This window comes from Anopheles coluzzii, chromosome 3 (assembly GCF_943734685.1).
Source record: "Anopheles coluzzii chromosome 3, AcolN3, whole genome shotgun sequence".
Taxonomy (NCBI): Eukaryota; Metazoa; Arthropoda; class Insecta; order Diptera; family Culicidae; genus Anopheles; species Anopheles coluzzii.
The window spans coordinates 40,432,686-40,445,673 of record NC_064671.1 but is presented as its reverse complement, the minus strand read 5'-3'; the positions used below and the strand labels follow the sequence as shown (position 1 = coordinate 40,445,673).

Below are 12,988 nucleotides of genomic sequence, written 5' to 3'. Positions count from 1 at the left end.
TCGATGTGTTTAGAGTAAATTAACAGAAAGCCATGCGAAAATATTGCCAGTTTAATGGAACATTGTTTTTGTTTAGCGATGGACGTTGCTATGCAGTGAATGAGAGTTTTTGCACACTTTGCACATTTGCACACATTTTCTATAACCAATTAGAGAAATTAGAATGTTACCTGTGTGATGCAATATACGGATCTAATTTATCATTCGTCACTGGGATATACGCAGAATGTATGTGTATTGTACCTTTGTGTGCAGATTTGATGTTTTATTTTACTCTCAGTGGTCAATTGAAATTAATAGGACTTCTTATATCGAGTTGGAACATGTACTGTGCAGTTTTATGACAACTATGCTTTTGGTTCCTACGGCAAGACCGTTGCAAACGGTAGTGATTGATGGTTACAAAATGGCAAACAATGAAAAAGTCTATCAATGGGCCTGATCGCCAACGAAAGTCGATAACATTTATTTGATCGGTTAATGTGCTCGAATCCACCAGTGGAATTTGTTTTCCACCGGTGGATAATTTTCTCCACTGGTGGATAACTCTTTCCGATTCGAGTAGCCTTTGGTTTTGCTTATCTGTCAATCACACTTTTGTTTACATTTAAAGGTGTTGTTTTGCGGAATGAATAATATAGTAAATTTGGCTTATTTACGGACCATCTAGTGAAGAATCCACACTAGAAGTGGCCTTAGACAGTACCGACTGTAGGCCTATTCAAACAATCCGGGAAAAGTGTAAAACGGTTGGTTGCCTGAACAAGTCTAGATGAAACAAAATCGTATGAACTGGAGGTCGAGGTTTGAATCCTTTCCGAACTTGCCGCCTTCGCTGACCCTTGTCCTGCGCCTTGTACCAACGTTGGATCCGTGAACGTCCGTATTTTACGCTCTCGTGCAAAAATATATTGAAACAACGCGGTACAATTATATCGTACAATAAGGAGGGTCCGAAACCACTAACAGCCTCTCGCCCTCGCCAGTTCATTATCCTGTCCTTAATCACTGACGCCTCCAAGTCATCTGGCCACTTAAATTTAAAGCTGCTACTCCCTCTCTGCAATGGCGGATTTAACAGTAAGCGTACTGAGTGGGTGGTAAAAGTAATCATGGGGTTTGATAAAGAGACTATCAATACACACGTTTTGCTAAAAAATAAGTATTAAAATAGAGCAATAACAACTAAATTATTTAAAAAACTAAAAAAAGTCGTTTGATTAGCGCGCAAAAAGTATTCGTCTATCAGACTTTTGGCATAAAATGCGTATAAAAACAAAGGTTATGGAATCAAAAAAATTCCTGATCTTGTTTATTATTGCATTTATGACTATTGGTGACTACTTGCACAATTCAAGAACTCATTTGAACATTTAAAAAGGCGTATTTTTGATCCACTCATCCTACAAGACTTGTTACAATTATCCTCTGATAGAAATATTGCATTTCCGGACTACGTGGCCAAGTTCCATTGAAAATGGCAACTGATTTCATATTGAGAGTCTACTAAATCATTTTCATCAGTTTGGTTTCAGCTGGTTTGGCGTTTTGGGCATATGACAATGCCCTGTATGTTCTCCAGCTCGACTGTTCTGACACATGTGATACATTTTAAGTACAATTTCTCAGAACTGGCACCCAAAGTACTTAAAAACTCCATTAATATGTTTTCCCATCTCGTCTCCTATCATGTTGAATCATTTTTCTAGCTCTCCTTACCGCACTGAGCCCTAGTATCATGACTCCATGATGCTACCGTTACCCGAGATTTTGATGTTCGATCTTAGTAGACTGTTTTCGCTATGGTAGACGTCGCCCGAATGACTTTGGCGATTTAAACATGTTTTAATATGTAAGTAGAATCTTATTTGAAACAAATTCATGAATTATTTGATACAACTTAACAGATTTGGCCACTTTCTGTGTATGGTATTATTCAAACAAAACATGTTTGTAACAACTCACTCATTCAAGCTATTACGTGACCAGCTACGATGAAATGCAGCATGACCCATCAACCAAATGTGACCCATATCTTTTCCTTTTCTTGTTGGCCATCACAAAATACACTGATTCCATGGTAAAATTTGATTTTTTGGACATTAAACCGCTTCTTTCGTTAGATTAACCGTCAAGGATGGCTGCTTACATGGCAGTTTGTCACACAATTAGTGTCAGAAAAATAGCCAAACTCTGATCAAATGAAGGAACAAGCCCTTCCACACATTTTGTAACCTTCAAAAATGGGTAGGATAGGTTATGCATAAGTTAAAGATACGATTTTCGCCATCATTTAACTCCCCCGCCTTTAGTGCCTCTGTGACCGCTTGAAGTGCAATTGAAACAACAGAAATGCATTATTTTAGAAGGAAGTCACCAGTAAATTGATAATAATAAATTTAATTCACGTCTATGTTGTGTTTGTCCAGCGAAAATAATTAAAAAGCTAGATGGACGAATACTTTTTGCGCGCCCATCAAGCGATTTTTTTTTAGTTTTTTATGTATTTTGGTTGTTATTGCACTATTTAAATGCTTATTTTTTAGCAAAACGTGTGTATTGATGATCCCTTTAGCAAACCTCATCATTACTTTTATCGCCCCATGCCTATTGCGGCCATAATTTGCCTTTTTCTGTAAAATATACAGCTAGACGAATACTTTTTGGACTGACAGTATGGTGTGTACAGTTGTCTAATCGCGGGCCTCCGTGAACGATAGAGACTCGATGGACGAAGGCACTCATAGATTATAGGGGGCCCAAAAAGCAGGGATCCCGACTAACCCCCTTCCCCCAGCAAAACCCCAGGTAAAACATTAAGGCCGGGCTACATTGATCGTACTCCGTAGTGTAATTTCGATTTTCACTAGCGCTCCTGGCGGCGGCTGGTGGAAGCTTTTTTTGGTCTTCAAGGGAATGGTCGTGCCGGATCTCAAATTTAAGTTGTTTTTTCACCGTTTTTTGATGCAAAAACGGCTGAAATACTTGCACAACATATTCATCTATCAATAACGAAGCTTTTCCAGTCCAGTTAAGGTAAAAAACATGGAAAAATAACATATTTTCTGAAGCGGCTCCAAATTGTTTGGAAAAATGCTTCGGTCAGCCGCCGCCAGATGCGCTAGTGAAAATCAAAATTACACCAGAGAGTACGATCAATGTAGCCCGGCCTTAAGGTTGCATAAACGAGAAGGATTAGCAGAAAATATTTTGTTTTATATGTTGGTTTCTCATTTCTTAGCTTTAATTATAAAGACTAGAAACCTATTACAAACCTAAAATTATTTGTTTTGATACTTTATAAAAAACAGATAAATTTATATTCTCTAAACAAGAATATTTTAAGGCCGGGCTACATTGATCGTACTTCATAGCGTATTTTTGATTTTCACTAGCGCATCTGGCGGCGGCTGACCGAAGCATTTTGTCAAACAATTTGGAGCCGCTTAAGAAAATATGTTATTTTTCCATGTTTTGGACTTAAATCGGTTAATAAAAGTGTTGTAAAAGCTAGATACACATGTTCTGCACGCATTGCATCCATTTTTGCAATGGAATACGATGAAAATAATACTTAATTTTGAGATCCAGCACGACCATACCCTCGATGACCAAAAAAAGCTTCCACCAGCCGCCGCCAGATGCGCTAGTGAAAATCAAAATTACGCTTGCCAGTACGATCAATGTAGCCCGGCCTTTAGCTTAAACGAGAGATAAAACGTCTTAGAATTTTAAACAGCGATTAAACAGCCTTTTTTGGGAGCTGTTAAACATGGTTTTTAATATAATTTATGTTGTATATTTGCGAATAGATGTTTGCTTTGTGTGAGGTTGCAGTGTCAGAGCACGGTATAACAGTGCTTTGACAGAGCGCTGCATATCTGACAGCGGAGCAATGGCGCCATTGCGAATAGAGACACCGGCAAAAGAGGACGATAAGCTTTTGTGCATTCTGTAAACTATTATACAGAGTGAAATAAATGTCTGAGGTAACAGAAAACATGGTGTCAGAAGTGGTCAACGGTTGAAATATTGTTCGACGTCATCTATATCGTCGTAAACCGTTTTAAAACAAGAAAGGAAATAAGCTGAGAGAAAAGCTTTCATCAAGTAGCGACAGTACGCCATTTTGGATTCGAGACGGCATCACGAACTAGAAAATGGATGCGCAACAGTTTGCTCAATTTTTGGATCACCAGACGAAAGCGATTGGAAACATGATGAAACAACTAAACATCCAGAATACAGCGGGTCCTAGCAAAGAGTTGCTACATGTTCCATCAGTACCGATGCCATCACCGCTATTGTTAGAGGGAGATATAGAAGAGAATTTAGATTTCTTCGAAAAAAGCTGGAATGACTACGTGAAGGCTACGGGAATGAACAATTGGCCAGCGACGCAGGGAGAACAAAAGGTGAGCTACTTGCTATCGGTTATCGGAGAAGAAGCTAAAAAGAAGTACTTTAACTTTGAGCTCACTAAGGAGGAACGTGCTTCTCCAGAAACAGCCTTAAGTGCGATAAGAAAGAAAATTGTGCCGAAAAGGAACATTCTTTTAGATCGAATGGATTTTTTTAACGCAGAACAATTGGGCAGTGAATCTATTGACGAATTTTCCACAAGATTAAAACTTCTTGCAAAAGTAGCTAAATTGGGCCAAATTAATAACGAATTAATAATGTATAAACTCGCAACTGCTAATAAATGGCCCCACTTGCGACAGAAAATGCTTTGTATGACCGATTTAACAACACAAACAATAATGGACATTTGTAGAGTGGAAGAAATTTCATTGAAAAGAGTAAATGCGACAGATGGTGAATCATCAGTTAACAAGATAACCAAACATAACGATAAACGTGGAAACAATCTTCAATTTAGAAAATGCAAATTCTGCGGTAATGAGCATGAGTTTATAAAGGGTGCCTGTCCGGCTTATGGAAAAAAGTGTCGTAACTGTAACGGAAAAAACCATTTTGAAAAAGTTTGTCGAAAACGCTCATTCAAGGTAAAGGAAGTGAAAGATATGTCGTCAATAAATGATACCTCATTTGAGGATGAAGAACTGTACATGGTTGGTAAAGTCATTGATAATTCTTACAACGGAGGGAATGTACAAGCTGAATTATTTTTTAAATATGATAACAAATGGAAAAAGGTACTATGCGAAATTGATACGGGAGCAAGTACATGTCTAATTCGTCAAGATCATCTTAGGGATCTGTGGAAATCTAGCTTAAAAATATCGTCGTCACAGAAACGCCTACAGGCGTTTGGTGGATTTCCTATAAAGGTTATGGGTGAAATCAAAATAGCATGCCGTAGATACGGGAAATGTTACAACATCGTGTTTCAAGTTGTGGAAGGTGATCATTGTCCATTACTTTCAGCCAAAGTTTGTCGAGATTTAGGTCTGATAAAATACTGTAATAGTATTACGGTACATGAATCAATTTCTAATACAAAGAATTTAATCAGCATTTATCGAGCTAAAGCTCACAAGATAGCCGAAGATCACCAGGAACTGTTTTCGGGATATGGTAAATTAGAAGGAGAAATCACTTTAGAAGTTGATCAGTCCGTCACGCCATCTATACAACCACCAAGACGTATTCCAATCGCAATGCGGGATAAACTCAAAACCGAGTTAGTAACTCTAGAAAGGGATGGAATAATAGCAAAAGAAACAGCCCATACAGATTGGGTAAGCAATATCGTACTTATTCAAAAGGGTGATCCAGAAAAAAGAAATATTCGGGTGTGCTTAGACCCAATCCCTTTGAACAAAGCACTCTTAAGACCCAACCTCCAGTTTTCCACATTTGATGAAATACTTCCCGAGTTGGGAAAAGCAAAAGTTTTCTCGACGGTAGATGCAAGGAAAGGATTTTGGCATGTTTTATTAGACGAAGATAGTAGCAAATTAACTACCTTTTGGACGCCATTTGGCAGATATCGTTGGCTAAGAATGCCGTTCGGAATCGCTCCAGCACCTGAAATTTTCCAAAGGAAAATGAAAGAAGTAATAGAGGGTTTGGAAAATGTCGAGTGCATAGCAGACGACTTGCTTATTTATGGTACAGGAGAAACGTTAGAAGAAGCTTTGATAAAACATAACAGATGTTTAGAGAAATTATTTTGCCGACTAGCAGAACGTAACGTTAAACTTAACAGAGATAAGTTAAATTTATGCCAAACTTCGGTTAAATTCTTTGGTCATGTTTTGACTAACCAAGGTCTACAACCAGATGAAGCAAAAATATCGGCAATCCGAAACTATCCAACACCTTCTGATAGCAAAGCAGTCCACAGATTTATTGGAATGGTGAATTATTTAAGCCGATTCATACCGAATTTAAGCACAAATTTAACGAACCTGAGAAAACTTATCATAAAAGATCAACCATGGCGATGGACGCAAGTGGAACAAAAAGAGTTTGACTATGTAAAATCTCTTGTAACTGATATAAGCACTCTAAAATACTATGATGTGAACCAACCGTTAGTAATCGAATGTGACGCAAGTGGTTTTGGGCTCGGCGTAGCAGTGTATCAAGACAATGCAGTAATTGGTTATGCATCAAGAACGTTAACCTCGACCGAAAAAAATTATGCTCAGATAGAAAAAGAGCTATTAGCCATTTTGTTCGCATGCATTCGCTTTGATCAACTAATTGTCGGTAATCAAAACACAATAGTAAAGACCGATCATAAACCACTAATCAACATTTTCAAAAAACCACTTATTACAGCTCCCCGTAGATTGCAGAGAATGTTGTTGAATCTTCAAAGATATAACCTCACGATACAATTTGTCACAGGTAAAGATAATGTTGTTGCAGATGCGTTGTCAAGAGGTCCAGAAGTAGAAAGTCAACTTTGGGACCAATACAAGAAACTGAATATCTATCGAATATTTGACGAAATAGAAAATATCCCATTACAAAAGTTCTTGAAAGTATCAGATACTCGTTTAAAAGAAATTGAAGAGGAGACTAAACAAGATGAAGCTATGCAATTATTGATACAGTTTATTCGTAATGGGTGGCCTGATAACGTAGATAAAGTGCCAGACATAATTAAACAATATTATGGATATCGTAATGAACTTGCAGTACAAGATGATATAATATTTAGAGGAGATCGCATTTTGGTTCCCCAAAGATTACGTCATAAACTCATTGATCGTTGCCACTGGAGCCACAATGGCATTGAAGCTACACTGAAGTTAGCAAGGGCTAATCTTTTCTGGCCCGGAATGAGCTGTCAAATCAAGGAAGTGATAAGCAAGTGTAATGTGTGTGCAAAGTTTGCAGATTCACAACGCAATCCACCAATGATGACCCATATCATCCCAGTACATCCTTTCCAAATAGTGTCCATGGATGTATTTTTTGCGGAATATCGCGGAAACAAGCGAAATTTTCTAGTTACTGTTGATCATTATTCCGATTTCTTCGAAGTAGACATTTTAAAGGATATGTCACCACAGTCTGTCATTGCTACATGTAAAAGAAATTTTGCTCGACATGGCAGACCACAGAGAATTGTTACGGACAATGGAACAAATTTCGTCAACAAACAAATGACATCTTTTGCAAAAGAATGGGATTTTGAACACGTCACATCAGCACCACACCATCAACAGGCAAACGGAAAGTCGGAAGCAGCTGTTAAAATCGCAAAACGATTACTAAAAAAGGCTCAAGATTCAGGAATCGATTTTTGGTTAGCGCTACTGAACTGGAGGAACATTCCAAATAAGATAGGATCTAGTCCCGCTGCTCGCCTCTTCTCAAGATCGACCAAATGTGGCGTTCCCATCACGGGTAACAATCTGCTTCCAAAAGTGGTCACAAACGTACCCTCGGCTATTGAAAACCAACGGAGGAAGATAAAGAGGCATTATGACAAGAAAACACGGACACTACCAGAACTCAAAATAGGTTCACCTGTTTTTGTGCAACTAACACCAGACACAACAAAACAATGGTCACCTGGATATGTTTCTGAACGTCTTAGCTCACGGTCGTATGTCGTTGATGTAGATGGGCGAAATTATCGACGTACGTTAGTTCATTTGAAGCCAAGGCAAGAATCCCCTGAACGTACGACATCAGAAGCAATCATCGAGGAAGAACAATCCATTCAGTCTCCCGATTCCTTCCAATCTTCATTAACTGTTGAAACACCGATGACATCACAACAAGTTCGACCTAAACGTAACACAACGTTGCCGTCTAGAATGAAAGACTACATTATGTATTAATTTTTTTAGTGTAAGGAGGATGTTGTATATTTGCGAATAGATGTTTGCTTTGTGTGAGGTTGCAGTGTCAGAGCACGGTATAACAGTGCTTTGACAGAGCGCTGCATATCTGACAGCGGAGCAATGGCGCCATTGCGAATAGAGACACCGGCAAAAGAGGACGATAAGCTTTTGTGCATTCTGTAAACTATTATAGAGAGTGAAATAAATGTCTGAGGTAACAGAAAACAATTTAGTTTTCCACTGTTTAATCAACTGGGGTGAAGCAGTAGATATGGCTATCCGACTGGAATGGTTTTTTAATGAAGTTTTTAACTGCATATCCCACTGCTCGACTTTTTTACCACGTTGCTATGGCGGCAAACACCATTCCACTTGACTGCCAATCCGATCGGTTAGCGAAGATTCTGATTGAGAAAACGCTATTGGATAAAATTGGAATTTTGCTAACCGATCGACTAAATTATCCACTCCGTTATCGACTTTCGTTCCCGATCAGGCCCAATGTTCTGAATACAGAGTGGACTCAAATGACTTCTTCTAAAATCTCCATAAGTGATTTTTATTAACCTGTTGCATTTTTTATTTCTCTTTGCACGTTAAGACCGGGCTACATTGATCGTACTCGCAAGCGTAATTTTGATTTTCACTAGCGCACCTGGCGGCGGCTGACTGAAGCATTTTGTCAAACAATTTGGTGCCGCTTCAGAAAATACGTTATTTTTCTATGTTTTTTACTAAAAACGGAGGAGAAAAGTTTTGTAAAACGTAGATACACATGTTTTGCACGCATTGCATCCATTTTTGCAATGGAAAACGATGGAAAAACTACTTAATTTTGAAATCCGGCATGACCATTCCCTGGATAACCAAAAATAGCTTCCACCAGTCGCCGCCAGATGCGCTAGTGAAAATCAAAATTACGCTTGCGAGTACGATCAATGTAGCCCGGCCTTTAGATGTGGCAAAATGTACTTGCAATGATCCAAGTAACCATTAAAAAACCATAAATGTTACCAATGGTACAATCTTTAAAGGCCGGGCTACATTGATCGTACTCGCAAGCGTAATTTTGATTTTCACTAGCGCATCTGGCGGCGGCTGGTGGAAGCTTTTTTTGGTCGTCGGGGGAATGGTCGTGTTGGATCTCAAAGTTAATTAGTTTTTTCACCGGTTTTTTGATGCTGAAAACTGCTGAAATACTTGCACAACATATTTATCTATCAATTACAAAGCATTTCCAGTCCAGTTAAAGTAAAAAACATGGAAAAATAACGTATTTTCTGAAGCGGCTCCAAATTGTTTGGCAAAATGATTCGGTCAGCCGCCGCCAGGAGCGCTAGTGAAAATCAAAATTACACCAGAGAGTACGATCAATGTAGCCCGGCCTAATGGTATATGTAGTATGATATATCTTAAGGCCGGGCTACATTGATCGTACTCCGTAGTGTAATTTCGATATTCACTAGCGCATCTGGCGGCGGCTGGTGGAAGCTTTTTTTGGTCTTCAAGGGGATGGTCGTGCCGGATTTCAAATTTAAGTTGTTTTTTCATCGTTTTTTGATGCGAAAATGGCTGAAATGCTTGCACAACATATTCATCTATCAATTACAAAGCTTTTTCCGTCCAGTTAAAGTAATAAACATGGAAAAATAACGTATTTTCTGGAACGGCTCTAAATTGTTTAGCAAAATGCTTCGGTCAGCCGCCGCCAGGAGCGCTAGTGAAAATCAAAATTAAACCAGAGAGTACGATCAATGTAGCCCGGCCTTTAGTAACGAAATATTAAGGCCGGGCTACATTGATCGTACTCCGTAGTGTAATTTCGATTTTCACTAGCGCATCTGGCGGCGGCTGTCGGAAGCAATTTGGTAAACAAATTGAAGCCGCTTCAGAAAATATGTAATTTTTCCATGTTTTTTACTTAATTTGGATGAGAAAAGTTTTGTAAAAGGTAGATGCACATGTCTTGCACGCATTCCATCCATTGTCATGGCAAAAAACTATGGAAAAACTACTTAATTTTGAGATCCGGCACGACCATTCCCTCGACGACCAAAAAAAGCTTCGGTCAGCCGCCGCCAGATGCGCTAGTGAAAATCAAAATTACACCAGAGAGTACGGTCAATGTAGCCCGGCCTTTAGACATCATAGTTCCTTAAAAAAACTTACAATAAAATATAAAATGAACATAAATAATTGAAAAAAAAAAGTTTTTAATACAATACAATAAAATATGATTTGGCATATAAAAGTGTTTTGACATATTGTGATTTTTTATGTTTATTGCGGAAAGAGTTAGTCGGCCTCAGCACAATTGTTCGATCGAAAAAATTCGATAGGCGCTCACGTAAAACTGACAGTATAACTATTTCTTTTATACACCTACATAATGTTGCCCCTCTAGGTAAACAATTTTTAAAATAATTAATAAATAATTTTTATCACCCACAATACTGAAAAAGAACCAACACATTTACCAACTTGCTTTTGCATAACGTTTTTCAAACACATCAACCTTGATTTACGGAATTTTTCTGATATTCGATAATTTCCGCAGCTCAATGAGTCGCGGATTTTGCCCCATACAAAGCGGAACGATCGAATTTTTGTAACATAGTTTATTTTGCTCGTGAGTGTAATGGTATACCAGTTTTCAAATAGACCAGTAAAATGAACACCTTGGCGGCGAAATGAGTGTCAAATGACACCAAAATGACAGCCTGATCTATCGAATTTTTTCGATCGATAAATTGTGCTGAGGCTGAGTGTCATGTTTGATCGAAACAATAAAATCAAAATAATCACCTAATTTTACCATCAAATGCATAAATCTATTTTTTTAGCAACGAGGAGTTTTTAAAAATATAGTACGTTTAATATAAACAAAATCCTAAAACAAGCGTTCATTAGAAATAAAGTTGTTTTTGTTTGTTTCGTGTTACATGTCAATTAAAAATATTGTTCAATGTTTATAACACATCTGCCATGTTTTAAATTCTTCACAAATATAAATAAAATGATCATAGCAGGACATTTTGTAGAAAACTCAACTGGAAACAAACGTTTACCGTTCCAATTTAATCACTGGCCCGCGTTATCAGCCGTATCGTGTAGAGCTAGTCATTGACATGGTGATGTTAATTACTGAACGTTAAGGAACAAGACAACCAACGCTGCCCGTATCATTAGCACCCCACCGTCTGTATCAATTACAGGAAAAAGTGTCATTTTATGTACCCAGCCTCTACATTTTTCTCCCGCGAAACAAAATCGTACTCGACATAAACAAATTAAACCCTGTTTCATATTCCTCGTAACGATTTGCTGTAGTTTATGTCGGTTCCACGAATTTGCACAAAGAAACGGTACGGCCCTGTCCTGTCTGTACGTGAAATTCGCATGAAAAGAAAGTTTTTTTCGGTTTCAACCAGAGGGAAAATTGGATGTATAAAAGACGTGAAAAACACCCATTGCACTCAAGATTACTCTAATTACATAATTATCAGTTCGTTTGGCTTAATAGGTTTAATAGCACTCGACACTTTAGACAGCGGACTATTGTGAGTATGATCAAATCGAAACAGAGATCGAAGCAGGCATGCCCGAAGCACTGCTGGAGAGAATGAACGGGTAGGAAAATGGCTCTATCCTCTTCCCAAACAGCCGCTTCATGTTCGATTCTTGCACAAATGGCTAATGAAGATAACAAATAACACAACCTGGTTCAAGGATGGTAGTGGGAGAGGACTGGCTGCAAACCCTGTTCCTGTACAATATGATGGTGCTAAAATCGTTGAACACTAAAACCACCGGATTTTTCAACCTTACTAGAACAGCCATATTTGATATTTGGTTTCTTGTGGTGAAATAATAAGTAAACATCATAGTTTGGTATTATAATAAAGCATAATTAGCAAATTCAAAACAAAATCAAATTGAGATCAAATCAACCGTATACCAAGGATATCAAGACCAGCTTTTTACATTTATATATTGCCGTGACTTTCGACACTTATGTACTAATAAAAAAAATCATCCAATCGAATACTTGCGTTCATCCTTGCTAAGATCAATTACAAGACTACTAATTTTATTCCTCTTTTTGTAAAGCCTCCTATTTTGACACTTCCGTACGATGGGATGTATCGCCTCTCGCTATCTCACTATATCTGCGATTTACCTGATTTTTATTTTGAATGTGCAGATGTGTTTCGATAATAACTGTTCTATCTTGACTGTTTACATTTTATCTACGTAAAAACCTATATTTGTATGTTGTATTCTGATTATCTGATGATCTGATCATCATGTTGTGATTGTTACTTACAAATAGCCACTTTTTCAAACTCGATCGAACAGGACCGATAGTTGCAGTTGTCTAGATACAACGGTTGCTTTATTATATTTCGAGAGTATCCTGTTCAGTTCTATGTACAAAATTACAGAATGTTCAAAAAAACATCTAAGAAAATTACCAATACATGTCATTTTGACAATCGCTATCATCGTTCAGAAAATTTAATCGAGTTTTGAAAGTATTCGAATTTGTGATATATTTTAATTTTCCTTAGAGCTCTCAATCCCTACCATAACATGACAGGGCTTCTAGTGATAAATGCTTCTAATTATTCCTTACAGGGTTGATCGACAGTACATCTAGGCTTTTGCTATAAAATATTAAAACAATCAAATCATGAGTAGGGGTTTTATGATTA

General features: G+C 37.8%; 1 protein-coding gene across 1 annotated transcript in view; it reads left to right on the top strand.

Annotated features, from left to right (window-relative positions):
• The first annotated feature begins 3,798 nt into the window (after positions 1 to 3,798).
• LOC125907453 (uncharacterized protein K02A2.6-like) overlaps positions 3,799 to 12,988 on the top strand; it is a 33,056-nt gene continuing 23,866 nt past the window's right edge. The window contains exon 1 of the mRNA XM_049609792.1: positions 3,799 to 8,487. Coding sequence (XP_049465749.1) covers positions 4,161 to 8,270 — 4,110 coding nt within the window. The 5' untranslated portion in view covers positions 3,799 to 4,160 and the 3' untranslated portion in view covers positions 8,271 to 8,487. The remainder of the gene's footprint in view (positions 8,488 to 12,988) is intronic.